The 19,621-nt window shown below is 38.6% G+C and overlaps 1 protein-coding gene across 1 annotated transcript in view; it reads left to right on the top strand.

The window, feature by feature from the left end:
• The window catches only part of ST6GALNAC3 (ST6 N-acetylgalactosaminide alpha-2,6-sialyltransferase 3), a 222,246-nt gene extending 203,125 nt beyond the window's left edge, over positions 1–19,121 (top strand). Inside the window, exons 4-5 of the mRNA XM_064516069.1 lie at positions 9,113–9,220; positions 10,824–19,121. Of these exons, the coding sequence (XP_064372139.1) occupies positions 9,113–9,220; positions 10,824–11,010 (295 nt within the window). The 3' untranslated portion in view covers positions 11,011–19,121. The remainder of the gene's footprint in view (positions 1–9,112; positions 9,221–10,823) is intronic.
• The last annotated feature ends 500 nt before the right edge of the window (positions 19,122–19,621 follow it).

Here is a 19,621-nt window from a genome sequence, read left to right as displayed (position 1 = left end):
GTAATTAAACTAACACAATGAGTGCAGACTATAGAAAATTTAAAAGTGTATCAGCTGATGTACATCAGTGTGGCTTCTGTCAAAAGAGTATCTGGTCCAGAATTTCTCCCCCTTCAACTGAACAGGATTAGAGTACAGTCTCATGTTAGCTGTTTTTTCATTTTCACCATAGCACTATAAAAAATGCCTTTACATTATGCCTTTACAAAATGCCTCTGTTCTCATCTCAAAGTCACAGAGAAACACTGTGCACCTTTAGAAAGTTGTCTCTTATGTTGTTGCTTTAAAAATTTTAAGAAAATAGAAAATGTTTGTATGAAAAATACAAACTGCTTTCAGCCAAGGGTAGATGAACCCTGTCTTGACAAAGTAAGAGCTAATCAAGAAATTTCTTCTGTGTTCACCTACAACAGATTTCACTAAAATATGCTGCAAGGAGTAATATGTGCTCTTTAATACTGCAAGAAAAAGGTGGTAAAGCCTACTTAATTAATTCTCTTTGGGGATCCTGGATTAACTGCAGCTCTGTTTAGTTTACATCCTCCCTGGAGAAAAATGTGCAGACCCAAGACTGAAAGTATTGATTTAAATGTAGATGTAGGAAAAAATTGCTGGAGGGGGTTTTTTTCCTTCTATTCTGCACACTTGTGAGTTTTGATTCATTTTTGGTTACAAAGGATGAAAACCTAAATCCTTCTCCACTCCCTTTCATGCTGTGTGAAAATGCTGAACCAATGCTCAGAAAACACAGATGCAGTTTCTTGGTGAAGAGTACACAGAGCTGCCCTACAAAGGCCCCCGGCACAAGGCATGAACCCTGGGTCGAGGTTTCACCCCTTACTCCCTGTGTCTCCAGGCATCAGAGATGTGCTCTTTTGCAGTAAGTCCTTGCCCTAGCATGGAAAGTGAAGAATGGCAGGGCAGAGTGCACTCTCATGCCACAACCAACTCACAGGCTTGCGTACTGTCCCGGGAAAGCAGGTTTGCTATTATCTCCCACTCGCTGGAAATGCTCCAAGCTGTGGGGCAAGCCCTTAGCTGGGTAAGACAGAAGAACTGCATTTCCTCAGGAACTCAGTCTTCCTGAGGGTGGAGTGAATTTTACCCAGGTGATTTTTGAAGAGACGAATTAGCATGTAAAAATGGCAATGTCCTAGCCCTCAAATCTGCTTATGTGAGTTTGTATTCCCTTCTTTCCAAACATAATTGCATGGCTGTGATGGTTATTAGTATGGTAAAAAATATGAATTAGAAAAGAAAAAAATATGACTGATCAGTTTCTCTCAGCGATATTTAATACTTCTGTGGGAAGTATTCTCTTCCGATTTAAGCATCCATTCACTTGTCACCTAAATCCAAGTGCCAATGGAGATGTGCAGAGTCCTACTCTTTGATTTCTCCTTCTGTGCAACATCAAAGTTGTTGGTTATCACGCATTAGCTGCTTGACTTCAGCTCCTAGGTGGCAACTGCAAAAAGGGCACTTACAAAAGACATCTTTTACTAATAACTTGAGCACATGCAATGACATGGACTGTACCTCAGACCACAGTTTGTACTTAGGAAAGGGAAATAAAAAAAGGATTCAAGAGAAGCCAAGAAAATACGTGTTTCTGGAGCCAAGAGGATTAGGGAGGAGAGCGGGGAAGAAAAAGAGGTTGGGATCTCTTTCTACAAACAACCTAATATTCTATTGATCCTAAACTTGTGGTTTACAGTTCTGTAAGCACTTTGTACCCAGATCACAATTTGTGTCTGAAGAGTCAATGTGAGCTGCAGAAGCCCAACAGTTTTAAGAAATTAGTTAGCAACTCCTGGTCTCTACAGCGGATGCCCTTCAACAGGAAGAGATTAGCACAGGTTTTCCATTACAAGAATCAGCTTCAATATAATACATATATATTGGCTGGGAGGCAGTGTTTACCATTATAATTTTTTAGTCTCGTTTCTTTTCTGTGTGCTTTGCAGCAAGCTGCACCTCCATGATTACTCTTGATAAACAGGATCTCTCCTTTTCTCCCTGAGCTCAGCTGTACAGGCTTTTGAGGAGCCCACTCTGCCCAGATGAAATAACTCCCTTCTCTTGTTGCTTGGGTTCACGACTGAGCTGAGATGCATCAAAGTCAGGTCAAGGAATCAGAAATAAGGAAACGACAGAAGCCTTGGTAGCAGAAGTCAATTTCTTTAAGCTGCTTTCTTTTCTTCATCTTCTTTTTTCCTTTGTTCCAGGTGCATTTATTGAATAGAGCAGAGAAAGCGAGGAAGGAAACAAAAAACTACACACCACATGGGGACTGGAATTATATGCCTAAATTACATACCCAATCAGATGCTGTATTGATTTCAGTAATTGCAGTGACACATTCTTCTGTATTTCTAATGTTGTTTTTACATTTCTTGCCAAAAATTGTAAATAGTACGTTAGATAGTTGTATTTTTTTAAGCAGATGCAGTCAAATAAAAAAACACCATTTTTTCTATTCCCTTTCGTGATCATGCAGCAGTGTCCTTTCTGTCCTTTCTTCAAGGCTGCTTTGACATTGGACTTCCCTAATTTTTGCATCTCTTTTTAAATTAGAGTGGGAGGGGAGATTCTCATGGGCTAGCTTTTGGCCCAGGAGTAGCCTTTTACTGTGTGTCTGTGCCAAGTGCAACAGAAGAGGACTCTTGTCCTCTGTGTTCCATTGGTGCAGTATTAATTTAGATAGAAAACCTATATTTTCTGGAGATCAATTGGCTAGCATACCACCTGCATGCAATTTATTTTCAGCGTTCACTGTAAAGATGATCTGTCGAACGCAAATTCAGTGAGTGCTTGGGATGGCAGGAATGCCTCACTTGTGCGCTCCCAGGTGCATCTTGTCGGGCACAGTCGCTGTCTGAATCTGGAATGTGGTCTGCGCTGTTCATGATGCATTCCACTTCTTTAAGCTTTGCATAAAAACATACACGATGGATAATAAAACATCTGTCCACACATAAACATTTCACTTTTCAGATTGACCTGAAGCACTGTGTGGGGCTTTGAATGTGTGAAACAGTCTGCTCGCTGCTTGAGGGGCATGGGTGTTTATTATTAGCTGTCCTGCATCATTATGGAGCGCAAAGCAAGCACATGCATGCACACACACACGTACGAAAGAGTGAATAATTATGATAAACAACTGCCTAACAGGTATCGTTATAATGCAGAAATAGCAACGATTTTTACCAGGTGAAATCAATTCTCTGTGCTTTTGTCTTGTTCATTGCTCTTATGCTATTTTTTCTGCAGAAAGTACATAATGAAATTATTAGCAACAAAGCACTAAGTTTTACAGAAAACAGAATTAAATCTAGCCTAGTGCTAATGCTTTTCAGCATTTACCATCTTATCCCTCTCCTGTACCAGATTTACTTACCTTTTTCCTCTCCAGAAAACAGCTTTCTGGCATGAGAAGTAGATATTCTCCTGAGAGGAGAGATGCAGAGTTCTCTCAGAGGTGGGGGCATTTTTCTGTCAACTTGCACTAGTCTGGCATTTACAAATCTGCCTTTGATGTGCAGAGGAAGGTATAGCCCAAACCCGTGACTTGCAGAACATGGGCGTTTAACTTGGCAAACAGAAAGAGCTGTTCAGCAGCTATATTCAGAGATGCTTCCTTAGGAAAAAGAAGAATCTCAGTCAACGTAAGCAGAATGGTAGCGTTAATTTGACTAGTTTAGAATTAATTGCTGGATCACCAGCTTGTGCTAGTACATACATTATCCATATCATTTTCAGTTGTAAGGAAACATACTGCTATTCAGCAATGCAAAAACCTGCAGTAGCCCAGAGACAGAAGGAGCTAGTGGTCTTTAACAAGTGGGCGCAGCAGGGCCGTGTGCCTTCTACCTTCATTCGTGAGGATCATTCGCAAATGAGGTTGACACGGGACGAGTGGCACAGAGCCATGCAAAACCAGAATACACTGACGCCCCCCCAAAGACAGAGAGGATCTTGATGCACTGCAGATACAAATCCAGAGGTACCAAGGGCATGTCTCCCTGAACACAGTCTAAACTAATCTTGACATAGTTCTTGAAAATATTTCTATTCATTTCAAAGTGTTTTTACAAATCTTTTAGCATGTTGGCGGGACCCCTGACATTATGAAGTCTCCACACCGTGGATCACAGGACTTTCAATTTGTTTAGACCACTAGCCTTATTTATATTTATTTATTAATCAAAGGATCAATCAAGCTGCTGCAAATAAAACTGCTACTGATTCAGTAGTTTGGTAGTAGCACCAAGTCAGGATTAGAGGCTATAAACAGTCTTTATGAAAAGATACATTTTTTGTCAATTAATTGGCCTGGAAAATCTTGCCATTTCAATCTGTCATTGTTGAATTTCATTTTACTGCAATATTTTGAAATTACTCAAAAAAGTGTCTGGTTAATGCTGCTGGCAAGCTCTCTGTTACTTAATGCATTCTTGAAGTCCTAAATTTCTTAGTTTTTCATCTTAATTAACACTCTTAATTGACATTCTGTGCTCCCTAATTTATCCAAGTAAAGAGTGGAAATATAGGCTCCAAATTATTTTCTGGAATCAGACTGACATGCAATTACTTGTCTACAGGTTGTCTCCACCTTAACAAACTTTTTTTTTAATTTTTAATTTTTTACTACTGAAGTCCCCATTGGAAATTACAGTCCATTGAACCATAAAACTAGAATTGATTGTGCACATAAAAAATCCTGGAACAACTGAATAAAGAAAACAGCTTCCTGGAATTTTATAGTAAAATCAGAACTCAAGTGACAACAAAACATTTACCCAATTTGAACTCACCTGCCCTTGATCATTAAAAAAAAATTTGATGCACCTCTGTTCTCCCCTGGTGAGAGTAGGAATCAATTTTTCCTTTGTTTAGCCTACATCCGAGCATGGTTATAGATGTCAAAGAAGATGAATTTTGATCTCCAAAACTTTTGTAGAGGGGATTCTCTATTCCATCTTCTTTTATCAATTTCACATGGTTTTCATAGAATATTGGAAAGCTAAGGCAAAAGAACCCTGTCTAATAGGTTTTATTTTTAAATAATCAGAATGAATATAAGGTTTTCTGTATCACACATTACAACTACAGCAATCCTAGACATGTTTTTTTACCATTTACTTCTAAAATATGGAGGGAAATCTCCTTTTTAAGGTGTTGTGAGGAATTATAGTCAGTTTTTTCTACTGGAGTTTATGGAAAGAACCACTAAAATGCAAATTCAATCTTTTGAGACTTGAAATTTGCAAATAACTTTTAATCCTGGAGCTTACTTTTATATCCTGAGATGAAATAATGACATCTTAAGCATATAAGCCTTCACTTCTTAGCAAAGTGAAGAAGCTTGAAAGATAGGCAAGCATATACTTTGTTTCAAGCATCTTAATTAAATTGATTCCATTGGTCTATCCATGTGTTTAATGGTAAGTATATGCCTATGTACTTTTCTGAAATGCCAAATGGTATTTAGCAGAATGAATTATATTCCAGTAACTCACATTTCTTTAAGAACTCTTATAACGGAGGAAGTAGTACGCAAAATAAGCTTTCATTTTCCTGATGAGCAAACAAAGTAACTTCTGGTGAGCCTTGCCTTTTTATTGCTGCAGCCAGCTGTAGATCACGTCTTGAAAGCAAAGCCATCTTCTTTTTAAATGCGTTTTTTGAAAAATGGTGCATTATTTTCTCTTGAACTGTTGAGACAATTTCCTGACTAGATCTGGTGCCCCATTAATTTTAGAGTATAAGAAAAAGTCAATCTGAGCCATGGAGAACAATTTTGGGATTGCAGTATATGCATATATCGCAATAGATTTGCCTACAGTTTTTCCACAGAGCATGCTTAAACTTGTGTCTTCCCTATTTTAGGATTAATGTTCTCCTTCCCTCCTATTTGTGCAGAAGCACAGGCTTAGGCTACACATAAATGGCAGATTCTTTTACTTTCAGTGTGTACAATTTGAAATTTGAATGCAATTCCTGTAACAAGAGGAATTCTTTCAAATGAGTCTCAAAAGGCCTGACCAAAAACATGTGAAACTCTCCTATAGAGAAAGAAATTGAGTGCACAGGGTTAGCATAATAGCAGGAGTGGAGACATTGCTTTGCACTATAGTTTTACGGGATGATATTTTAAAAGGTATTCAGAGATTTATTACTTTTAAGGGACAGCTAAAATTGTTTTCGTACTTCTAATATTGCTTTCATTAGAATGTCGAAAGTATGTTTACAATACCAGATTGAATTCTAAGGTGTTACCAAATCATCCAGAATCCCCACTGTTTAGCTGTATTCTTTCATATTCCTATATATCTTCAGAAGAAAAAATGGGAGGAATGTAAGTGCTTTGTTTTAAAGTACATAATCTGTATTCTGTCATGTACTTCATCTCCCAGGGAAGGTATCTGGGAACTCAGTCTGCTGTTTTTATTTATCCTGCCAGTGTAGTATATAGATGAGAGGACTAAGGTTCAATGGTGTTAAAACAAGACATGAAATATTGATTAATTCTTTTTTTAAATTCCTTTTTACTCCTGAGTATAGCAAATTTCAGATGCTACTGTCAATACAGTGCTCTCCAATAAACCTCCATTATCGGAAGGGTCCTGATCTTCATAGTGTTCTTATAAATGGTTATTATGATTCTAAATGGTTAGCTTTAAAAGCTCAAGGCAAGCGTTTTGCTGCTGCAAGAGCAGAAAGCAAGTTAGAAGCAATTCAGCTTTTTAACATGGCAGAACGTTACTCTGAAATAGCATCAACTGGATTGGGAATTCTCTTTTCTAGATAGCAGGCAAAACACTTTGTTTGACGAAATGGAGATCCTAGAGGGACAGATAAAGAGATGTACAGTTTCATGGCCATAAAGGTGTCAGTTAAAGAAGGACAATTATAACTGGTATCCCCCTTGCCTTTTGTTCCAACGTGTCACTCTTCAGCACTAAGTTAAAAGTTAACACTCCATTTCTAGCTTCCAGAACGGTCCTTTAATCTGCAAAGGCAGCTCAACAGGCACTGTTTCCTTGAGTTTCCTCAAGGAAAAAATTTTCCAGGAAAGGTAGATATAGAAGTCCACATCATTTAACTCCTGAGGGATGCTAGGCATGGACAAGGAAGAGAAGATGTAACTCAAATTCTTTTGAGTGTTCTTTAGTATAGAAAAACTCTCTGGAAGTTGAGGTAGTTGTGACAAACCCAGTTTTCACTAAAAAAAAAAGAAAATTGTTTAAATTAGAATTGACTGGAATTTCTTTAGGAATGAACATTCTATTTTTATATCCAGGTTGAAATTTGGGGGTGAGGTGTGAGAAAAGGATTACCACAGAAAAAGCAGTCATCTGGCAGGGAGGGCCTTCTACCTGGGCTGTCAGAGACCAGAGTTCAGGTTCCTCCTCTGCCTAATTCAGTCCTGATATTGAGTATTCTGAAACAGACACTTCACAGACGCCTCTTGGAGCTTTCCTCCATTTCATAATACTAAGTATTCACCAGAGCAGCAATTTGAATTTCAGTCTTGTATGTGTCAAGCAAATACCACTATAGAGGTTGTACAATCACTTTTTTGCCCATCTTCTTAATTAGTTTTTGTCAAACTTAACAAGAAAGAGCAAGGAAGTAACGCAGAGTCTGAGCCACAAACCAAAACTGGCAGAATTACCTGGAAGGCGGGAGACCTTGGTACATCCTTGCCCTGAATCAGGAAGAAGCATCTGAAATTGCTTCTTCTGTCTCGCAGGAAAGAAAGCTGGGTACTGGAGGCTGGATGAGTTCTTATCTGAAATTTTTTTTTTCACATGAAAGCTTTATTCCTACCCCAGGATGAAAATATTTTCAAAAGAATTTGTTTATGGGGAAAACGGAGACCCATACAGGCCTACTTGGGAGTTTTTTCACAGCAAAACTTAATTGAGTGGAAACCATAGTCTGCTTTAATTTATGATGGAGAACAGACTGCTCCCTGCTGTAGCCAAAAGCTGAGAGCTAAAAGATGTGGCCTAAAGCTAAACTATCCCCTCCTCTCACACACACCCAACTCTCTCAAACCAAGCCAAAGTCAGGGCTGTATTTAGCTGGTTTTGTGACTTTTGTGATATCTTTCTTTGGAACTTGGACATATTATTGACAATTTTTAGCAAATAATTTTCATTGATTTCAGTACAATTGAAAGCCTTACATGCAAGAAGTTGGACTTCAACCAGTTTTTAAACAGTGAGTGCTAAGTATGGTGTTATTTGTGAGGTTTTAAAGCAGTAAGTCTTGCTTGCCCAGATTATATTGGTAGTTCTGTTGACTCCCAGTCCCCCCATCAGTAACACTTGTGTGACTAGAGTGAACAGGATTTCATTTGTAATTAACAATGTATATATTTGCTCACATAGCTGCTATATGAACCAAATCCTTACACATATGATTTGTTCTCACACATACAGGTAACACTTTTGGACTGATTTAATGGAACTAGTTATCTGAGCAAAGGTTATCAAATTGGGCACTGTCCTCTTGCACTTTTCTCTCTGCTATGTTATCTTAAAGACCGATAACACAAACCTATGTTAAGGAACGTGCACAAAGTTTTATTTTTCAAATCCTCGTATTAGCTGGTCTCACACCAAAATGACCTTAAAAGTTTCACTTGTGTGTGAATTTTCAGGCTGAGGGTAGCCCACTGAAAATTCAGATTTTGTTTGTGAAAGAAGGTGGTGAGTACTTACGTGCATACGGTTCATATTCTGCCTGAAGTTTAATTTCTGATTAGTTTCATTTCTTGATGAGTTTCTGAATTTCTCATTTTACACACACTACTAATGTCTATTTTTCAAATGAACAAATAAATTATTTTCTGTTTTAAGGGTCATGCATTGTTTGACTTCAGATATTTAACATGGTATGTTTTTTGTGGACAATAGCTTGAGGCCCCAAGCTGGCAAGAATGAGAGCCTCGCTATAAATAATTCAAAGTAATTGTACGTTTTTGACAGATTGTCAAGTTGTTTAATGCCTTTTGTCCTAGGTAATAGATTATATTTCTTTGATAGAGTGTTGGTAATTTCTCATTGCAATTTGTTTTGTCTATGTTATATTTTTACAGAGTCCAGTCAGGTTCATATCTCAGTACGGGCTGGTTTACCTTAATTTTGGCTATGGATGCCTGCTATGGAATTCATGTCTATGGGATGATAAATGACACCTACTGCAAGTAAGATCACAGGAAATTATTTTCATGCATCTGCAATTCTGATGTCTTGTCAAAATTTCACAATTGATTTTAATATCATAAATCCAAGAAATAGATCAGGCAGCCACTTCCCAATGTTTTGCATTGATGTGACACTGTATTGTCAGCATATTTAGCCCTGATATGGCATTTGCTGTTGATAAAATAAAAACATTTACAAAATCTAACATGAGATGTCATAAGGAACTATTTTTAATCAAAGATCTTTCGCAGTTCCTGAGTTAGCTGAAAATGAAATATGTTCATACTCTTAACAAAATGTACTTACTTTTACTGCTAAAACAAATCTACAGAGGAAATACTAACATATTTTCTGAATGCCAAATACACTTGGAAGTGAAAGAAACTGATTAGCTCAGGATAGTTACCTGAAATTACATTTCACCACCATTGAGCAACCTACCTGAACTTTCTACGTTATATATAGCTTGTTTTGAGTAGTAGGGGGTTTCTAATTAGATAATAAAACAAGACCTGCAAGCTTTATCACAGTAAACTGACATAAATTCCAATCAACTACTGTTAGTGACCTTACAGTGACAATGGATTAATCCCATTGTCAGAAGTATAACTCTAAACACAATTTTTAAAAGTTCAAGTTAAATGCTTTAATCTACAGTATAAGGTAGCAAAATATAAAATGAACATATTCCTCATTCACAAAAGCAGGGAATGTCATAAACAATATACAATAGTCCAGCAAGTCTATTCTTCTGTACTGTACTCAGGCTGGTTCAGGCCTTGCATGTAACCAGTAAGAGGACTCCTCAGCTCCCAGAGTAAAGTCTTACACAGACCCTCACTCCATATTCTGCGTCACGCCAGTGTGGGATTCATTCCTGGCATGCCATCGAGAAAGGAACTTGAGTCAGATTTTTAAGCACAGCTGTTTAATTAGAGTATCTTAACATGAGAGACTGACTTTTTAGAACTTGCCGATCCCAATGAATGAGTGAATCATCCAGATGGAACGAACATATGTTGTTCTTTGTTTATGAAAACACAGTAGGCACCCTGAGATGAGGGGTGACAGGCCTAAAGTTGTCCTCACAGAGTTCAGCAGAGTTGGCATTACATAGCCCTGATGTAAAACCAGTTAACGGCGTGACAGCACTTCAGTCTGTTGACAGCAGAGAAGGATGGGTTTCCTTAAAGCTGCAATTCTGACTGCATTACCTATTTATTCTTATAACTGCCCTATTCAGCCAGCCTAAGAACCAGTTTCAAGAGTTAGGACTATCCAATGAGATGACTTTGCTTAGAGATGGAGTATTATGGACCAAGGGTTGCCCCAGGTTACACAAAATGTGCAATATCCCTAAGAGCCTGCCCCTCAGCTTCTTGCTGACCGATGAGATCAGTGTACATCAAGAGGCATACGTAGTTTCATTTTCTGTGGTAAAATGCATACAAATCATGCTATAATGAAAGACATTATGCAATTCGGCAAAGGAGCCCAGGTGCCAACACATGAAAAGGATTTCAGTGAAATCAGCTGCACTGTATATTAATGTTTCTCTTGGGAATAATACTTAAGTGTAACTTTTTTTTTTTCCCCCCCTAGGTCAGAAGGCTTTCGAAAAGTTCCCTACCATTATTATGAGCCAGGAAGAGATGAGTGTGAGGAGTACTTTCTGCATGAAAATGCTCCATATGGAGGCCACAGGTTTATCACAGAAAAGAAAGTATTTGCTAAATGGGCCAAGAAGCACACAATAATATTTACGCACCCCAACTGGACAGTGTCTTGATGCTGGTTTTCTTAACTCCCCCTTAATAGCATAATATTACAAAAATGTCTCAGTTTACAGTAATTTTGCTTATATCTGACTGGACTTTCTCAGCCTAGGTAATGCTAAACTAAAATCTAGAAGACAAAGAGGGTGATGGTTCAGCTGTTAAGCAAAATTAATCAATCTGTGGAAGCCAGACACTTTGCTTGTTATTTCTTAGGGTTTTACTCTACATAATGCACTTTATACTGCAACTGGATATTATTTCAAGACAACATCAGTTAAAGACAGCTGCGATTTTCAGTATATACAGGTGCACATGCACACAGAGAGAACATGGCAGTCCTTTAAAACTTGTCCATTGCCTTAGTTAATTAAAATTAGTATTTGCAGCTCTTTTGCAGTACTGATAGTACTGCAGTACTACTTAGATTTGCAATATTAGCAGAAATTTTCCACAAAGGAAATGTGAGGAAATATACAGACCTCTGAGGTCTACTTGTCTTATCTATGAGTGAGTAAATTTTAAGAACCGCCTAAATACTTTGATACATGTGAGCACTTGCATACAGGGTAAAATTACAGATGGGCTGAACATGGTTCCTGAACTGCACACAACTGACAGATATAAAAAGATACGCTTTGGTCAAGGCTCTTGGGTAATTCAAAACTTCTAAAATGCAATTTCCTTTCAGGCTGGTCAGGCTGCACCACCTTGGATGCTGTGTTTTGTGCTTTTTGAGGCTGTTGTACCATAGTGTGGCTGCAACAGCATGGCACTTAGCAGCAACTGTGTTTTGCAGCCCAGGCTAAAACTTTGGTTATTAGAACTAAACTGCTACCAGTACCCAAGTTAGTGTAAAGCTGTCTCGTGAACATCTCTGTTCACTGCAGTCATGCCTTTGAGCTCCTTAGACCTCCAACATCCAAACTCTAAAACCTGCCAGTTTTGACAGTATTCCCCTTACAGCCATCATAATTTATTTTACCTCTCCAAGTTTCTCTATCTTTAAAAACAGGGATAGTATCTACCTACCTCACAAGGGAGATGTGAGGATTAATTTAAGTCCATAGAACACTTTCCTGATGAGAAATGCTACAGAGCATTTATTCTTAACACATAAGCAATGGTACCTGTCATATATTCTTGTCTGTTGGGTATTTGAAGAAAGTGATGGCATGTCTGGATCTGATGGCAGATTGTTCTATGCGTCCTCTTTCCTACTGAGGATAATTTGTAATACTGAGTTCTCTCAGATTGCGCTGCTTCGGACAGAGTTGAATGAACTCACCACCTCACAGCATTGTCTGCAGATCAAGAGGCAGTTCAGGAATTTTAAAGTATGCTCGTCTGTAGTTGAAACACATAGTTCCAAGCCTACTCTCATGGAAAGTTTTCAGCTGCAGCAGACTCATCTGTAATATGACCATAAGTCAACTAAACATGTGAGGTTTACTTAAACTGTATTTAAATTAGTGCTTAAGATGCTTTAAGTTTAGAATGTGTCCTAAGAATATTTTAACACCTGGAATGTCAGATTCAACACTGTAGTAGCCAATACTGTGAAAACTTGAAAGAAGTGTGTGTGGAACAAGACACACAGGGTTTACTCACATTACTTAAACATTAACCAACAGGAAACTTTGTATGCTTTTGTAAATCATGAAGAGGAGAAAGTAAAAAGCTATTTTTACATGTAAGTATTTGTATACGGACTATTTCCTATTGTATATTTGTAGATATAAATCTATATTTTATACGTTCATGGCACATATATTCTCTCATCATCAACTTCAACCCTTTAAGGATGGAGAGGAAATCCCTGCACCAGTGTTCTTTCTCCTGGTCACTGGTTTCTTGTTCTTGTTGGTAGGGATGCCAGGGTATCATCTCTCTTGTCCACTGTTATTTTCTAATGCAAATGCATCTTCCTGATTTTATTTTTAATATAGCTAAGCTTTCACTGCTTACTCTAGTGCTGTAAGTGTTCGCGCTGGTTGTCAGACAAAGGCAAGAGCCATGCTTATGATCCCGTCCAAACATCTATATTTGAATACTATTATCTGTCCCAGATTTCTTGTGTGACTTGAAGCCTCACCTTCCTGTTTGGAAAAGGAGAACGGTAACATCTTTCTACACCCTGTCTTGGCTGACCTTCTTGTAAGCTCTTGAGGCAGATACTCTCATTTGCAATGTATGTGTATACTGCCTTGCAAAAGAGGTATCCAAAGTCACTGAAGGCTACAGGCACTACTATAATATACAAATAGTATTTTTTTTAAATGGCTGCTTCTTGTCCCTGGAGTTTAAAAACAATTATAGGCTAATATAGCACAGGATGAAATCAAGATGGGGGAAGGGTCATGGATGGATGAAGGGCTGTAGCAGCAAGAGACAGTGAGCTAGATTTATTGCTATATTCATATGCATCTCTTCAGTTCAGATGGATGGCTGGATAGATGGAAAGCTAATAAAAGAATTGTAATGCAGGATTTGAAGAATGCCGGGCACAGAGCTAGGGAGAATGTTCCAAACATACTGTACAGGGCAGCCCGGGAAAATCTATAGCGCCCTTGTGGGAAAAGAAGCCGAAAGGGAGAACATCAGTTGAGTTGACTTGTACTTAGAAGGTCTTTGGGGTAACAGAAAGTTACTATGAAAGTGTTACACACGAAAGTGCAGTTGGGCTGGACAAACTTATGTGAAGAGTATCTTCATGATGCATAGTCCTTTTCCCCAGTAAGCATATCATAAGGATTTTGCATGAGTTGTGTTCACATGCAAGGCAGTTTTTAAGCCTGAGAAAATTTTTACAATAATTAAGACTTGCCAAACAATCATAAATCTATTGTAAAATGTGCTTCATTCTTAAAAATAAATGTGTATAAATACAAATCTCTAAAAACATAATACAGCCTTCTAAAAGATAAATGAGGGAGAACATACTTAAAACTCCCCCAAAGTCAGATTAGATTTTACAAGGCATGGGCCTAAATTTGTAATGATATAGTCCACATTCTGTTGTAAGAGGCTACTGTTTTGAGTAGAGCTACTGTAAGAGGCTACCAGTTTTGACTTGGGGGTCTGTCTAGTATTACCGTAGAAGAATATATTTCCTTACTGGCTCTATATGTGTATGCTCTTTTTTACTAAATACTAAAGCCCTTGCTTACTAAATAATTGAACCCTGCACTTCCATGCACTAGTTCTTCCCTGTTCACGTATGGGTGTGCCTTTACATCCCATTGAAGTTAGGCAAGTGCTTTTGTGCTCTACAGGGTCTAAACATTATGGAAGACTAGAAGTTCAATTACACTGGCCAATTAGTGTGTGCTGCAGCATGGACTGGGTTTGGTTCGCCAGTCAGATGGACTTTAGGTCAAATTGCAGTTCCTGTGCAGACTGCATGCCCTAATTTCCTTTATGTGAAATGTGGCTCATGAGATGAGCTTGCGTACACTTCTGTCTTGCTCCATAATGGAATCAGAAAGCAGCTGGGAGCTGGGATGAGCATCCAGCCCTAGGCACTAGGAAACACTCCCAGTTACCATGCATTAAAGTAGCCTCTGTCTACTAAGCAGTTTTCCCTAAGAATTCCTTCCCCCACCCTGTAATTATTTAAAAATTAACCAGAAAGTATTGTCTTTTTCTAATGCAGAAATGAGCAGAAGCTCCTGCGTCTGGAATGCTTGCATGCTGTACAGGACAATATCCCAGCAATGGCTAGCTAAGAAAAATACAGCTCTTAGAGCAGCTAAATGTACAGCAGAATTGAGACCATCATTAGAGTTCAGTTGTCACAGAGCAAACATAGAAGTGTTGCTTCTTGCTTTTAGAGGGGCTTGGATTTGCAGCGAGAGCAGATCCACATTTAGAAACATTGCAGCAGGCTTCATTCACACCAGAGTAAATGAACACCAGTTCCCTTATTTAAATGAGCCTGTCTTTAGCATAAACTAAACACATATTTGTATGATTTTTATTATATGAGTAAGGAACTGTGACCGCTGTGTTAGATATGATTCTATATAGAAATGACTTTGATGGGATCTGTTAAAAATCAGCACTGCAGTACTGAAGAATTTCAGTGTGTGACTATGGGGTAAGAGACCTTGATGATTCACCTTCTGAGAGCAGTTAAGACATCAGCTGAGAATCATTTATTAATTCTTTAAAAGAAAGCCTACTACAGTTTACCTGAATGTAATCAGATCCTAATTGCTTATTCATTCATGCAGTCCTATTTTAATCAACCACTCGTGTATAAAACAAGCAGGGAGTTTACCTGAGGATTTAAAAATAAGTCTTCACGTTGCTGCTAATAGAGGAATACTCACAAATGATTTGGCATTCTTTTGCTATGAGTCAGCTAAGTAGTCACCAAATGTTTTCTTTCATAACTTAGTTGTTTCAAATATATTTCCTTTCCAAAAAAAATTTGTATTGTTTGGCAGGTCATAGCCTTAGTTTTAGCAAAAGTTTAAAATTTAATATGCATTATGTTACATTTACTTCTGATTGTTTTCCAAAAATATTTTTAAAATAGTAGAAACTGTCCTAGAAAAAAAATTGACTTTTTGATTAGCTAATTACTAATTCACAGCTAATTACTCAGTAACATAAAAAAACTGAGATGACTCTGACCTTCCCACTGCCCCTACTGGCTGCCTACCTTGCACTTCCCTACTTGAACCAAGGCCTCTAACAGAAAGAAAAAAGATTCTGCGCATCCAGTGAAATTCCCATCCCATCTGGGCTGGGAGGCTCCATCTGCAGACTGAGCATATCGGTTACATCAGTAAATGGGAAGGATTGAGCAAGAGTTCTTCTGAGGAGCAGGTGGTGTTGCAACTTCTTAAAAAATGCTCCTAAAATGTGTTAGGAAGGTGTACACATTGATTTATCCTCAAAATACTTTTCCAAAATACTCTGTTTCTTTGAATGCTGTTAGTTCCTATGTAGAACTATTGCTCTGCTCTTTCCAGTGGGAATTACCACCAATGGGAAAAAATGACCTTGACAGGAAAAGGCAGAGGCAAATTCCGTGTTGTCAAAGATTTCTGTATAGCTAATGCCAGGGATGAAGTCAGCCTGATGCTGCCTGAATTACCTGTTGAATGATTGCTGGTTTGGGAATCTCTGGGGACTCAATTCAAATTTTATGGAAATGGCTTTGGCAAGTTCAGATCATGAGCACAGCACCTGACCTGGTAATATCTTTGCACTCCTAGTACTAAGGTAAGCAGTGTTTTGTCTGAGAAGCACCATGTGCACATAAGCATTGTATAGTTAATAATAATGTTAAAGGGGAGCTCATCCAGCTCTTGGAGGGCTGACACAGCCAGTGCTCAGTCACCTGCTAGAGGGATGGACAGTAGGCAGCAGAGCACAGATGCTCTTAACCAGATGACATGTCTAGGTAAGTCAAATAAATAAGTAATCACTCATGAATTACAATTGGCTGGTGCCCTTAGCAAGTAGAAAATCAGAAGCACTTTACATATTGATGCTTGTATTTCAATGACTTTTTTTTTTTTTCCCTCCTGCCTGTATCTCAGAAATAGCATATGCCTTTAATGGTGCTAAAACAAGTCTGGGGCTTGCTGATGTTGAACCTTAGGGTAACCACAAGAATGAAACTCAGTGTCAGTGCCAGAGGATCACACAGGAGCTGTCTCTGGGCATTGCTATGTAAAGTGTACAACTGTCATGTATTTACTAAAAAAAGGTCTGTTTTTTCCTGACTAGGCATAGTTAGTTCTTTTGAGCAGAAAGTGTTTCATTTTCAGCAGATGTGTCTCATTCTGTTCCTTCTTTCCTGGGAGGATGCAGAGAAATGTGACTTAACAATGGGGGAGTGAAGAATGATATGATGAATAAATAGCCATCCACCAGATTCATTTATTTTCCTGGCTATTGCAGTGATGTGTAGCTAATGACACAGAAAAAAGCAAGTTTTCTGTAAACTTTTACTGCGTAACCCACAGAACTCTTATGTCCTGGATTGGAGCCTCCCAGGCAAACCCTCCAGAAAGGTCCTGAAGGTGAAAGCTGTTTCAGGCTGTTCCCCCTGAAAGACCAGGATTTGCAGGAAGCCGTAACAATTTGCATGGCACCCCTGGGCCTGCGCCCCAGCTTTTGTAGGCTGCCCACCCAGCCTCAGCTCTGGGCCCCCACCAGCCCCACTGAATGAGGCACGTTTTCCCTCTGACTTATGCAGTCTGTGAGCTGCACGAAGTTCATCCTGTCCTCCCCTTCAGTGGGACTTGAGGAGCGGCGATGCTAAACCAGGGGGTGTGGAGTAATGGTAGAGTAGGGATACTCTCCCCAAGTCAGCAGTATGACCTCACTTGGGGCACAGTCTCACTCAGGTGCTGAACTCCGATTCTTTGAATGAGGTGGGAAGGATGTCACTGGGTTTTGTTATTGTTTGTAAGATTAACTCAAAAAGAGTCACCATTTTATGGGTGTCTTAAAAGAGCTGGGTTTGCATCTTTTTTGTGTTCCTTGTTATTTCTGTGAATTCCTGCAGATATGCATCTGTCAGCATCAGCCACTGCTGTTCTGATTTACTGGCCATAAAGAGATTGTAAACTTGAACAAATGCATGTTCTTACCATGTATTATGCATGATAGCATGTTATGTATTTTATCCTCACACTGTAATAAAAAATGTAAGTTGTGTGTAGACTTAGTTTAAGCAGAGGAAGTAGTGGTCTGTCTTTCTCTCTCATACCCTATATTGTTAAGAGTGCTTTGCTGAACCTCTGTGAGTGCCATTAGCAGTCAGCAGGATATAAACTCCTGAAACCAGTCAGGAAAATATTTACTAAACTTAACATTTTTCACTTGAATATCAGAAACAGTTCAACTTGCATTTGTGAACCTACTCCAGGGCTCCCAGTTACATTTCTGTGTTCTGTTCTAAGGGAAACTCACATTTGGTTGTAACCTTGGGAATGACTTTCTTGACATAGATAGTGTCAAGATATTGGCAGGACAGCACTCTCAAATTTTTAACATCTATGGGAGTTTCTTCTTTTTAAATGGAATTCCACATGTACCAGAGTAGCTAAGATGCCTGTAATTTCTTTCACGATGTTGCTGCTGGAAATAGTATTTCTGAAGATGGCTGGAGAAAAAATTTTGTGTACTCACTGCTCTTTTGGCTGCTCCTCTATCCCCTCCTCACACACAGGCAAACACACACATTTGCAGACAGGAAAAGTCTCCACAGGGAAAGTAGGCACTCTTTTTAAAGATGGTGGCAAGCTGGAACAAAGAACATTAATCTCTTTTTACATGGTAAATATAAAACTTAGGTAGTACTTGTTGATTCATGTATGTTCTGTATATTTTCAAAGCCTATGTCTACATTAGTGACAAATAAGCACAATTGGATCAGATCTGTAGCCTGAAACTGTTGGTGCTAAGAATTTGATATCCACACCATACCCAGTCTCTAGTTTGGTCCCATGGGTTGAATGCCATTACCTAGTGACTGGAGCATGTTAGTTTCATCCAAAAAGAATCCAGTTCACATGCTCAAGGGCACTCCACGCTGCAAACCAAAGTTTGGTAAGTGGGGGTGTTTGGGAGAGTCACCCAAAAAGCTCACTTCTTAGCTAAACTCTTGTGTAAATGCACCCAAAGTGAACTACTATAATATGCTATCCCATGGGAAAGTATAATTCCCATTAGCCCAGCTTTGGCTAGAGAGAAGTCCATTGCTGTTTTTTCCTCAATAGCCTTTGTCTGGGTTCCTTCTTTTTGTAGCTATTTTCTCCAAATCTGAGATCTGATCCCCCTAGTCAGATCATATGAATTGAGAACTCCTGACTCCTCCTAAGGTTAGCATCCAAATGTGCTCCGTAAGTCAGGAATGTGGTATAGGACAGTGTAATCCAGCAAGGGTACAGTATGGAAAGTGCCTAGTTTGATGTACAGGCTTGTGATTAGGCTTGTGGATGTGGTTGTATCATGAACATGCTAGATGCTTGCTAATGCATGCATTGTTTTCATATGCTCCATCACACATAATAACTCCCTCCATCATTTTTCCAGTATATTTTTGTTCTTGTGGCCTTCCAATCGTATCTGTATGTGTGTGCGTATGTGCACGTATATACAGTACACAAGCATTCTTCTGTTTTTATGGGGTTGCTAGTATATGCTGCTCCTAATATGAGCTGATTTAGAAAGTTTACATTATGCTATTTATTACATGTATGCCTTGGTTTGCTTTTTGTAGTGCTGACTAGTGTATTCATACTAAATATCACTGTAGATTTAGAAAACTTTCATACGATTTACACTTATTTTAGATGTTTTGCTATGTGTTTTCCTGCTATAAGCTACTTAGTTTTTGCCCTTTTTGGAGAATGTGCTTCTATGTACTTGCAAAATTGTGCCTGGTATATTTTAAAATATGAATAAATATATACAATTTTCCAAACTCTGTTGCTGAATATTTTTATCATATATCTGACATAATTTATATATAATTTTGTGCTACACAACTTTTATTCTTATTTATGTATATAAACCACTATGATCATACATGACAGTTCACTGAACTCAAAGAAACCAAGATCCCTGTTCCAGAAATTTGTGTGTGTAAATACACAC

Source organism: Dromaius novaehollandiae, chromosome 8, assembly GCF_036370855.1.
Source record: "Dromaius novaehollandiae isolate bDroNov1 chromosome 8, bDroNov1.hap1, whole genome shotgun sequence".
NCBI classification, from domain to species: Eukaryota; Metazoa; Chordata; class Aves; order Casuariiformes; family Dromaiidae; genus Dromaius; species Dromaius novaehollandiae.
Note: the sequence above shows the minus strand (reverse complement) of the source record. Positions and strands in the feature narration are given on the sequence as shown.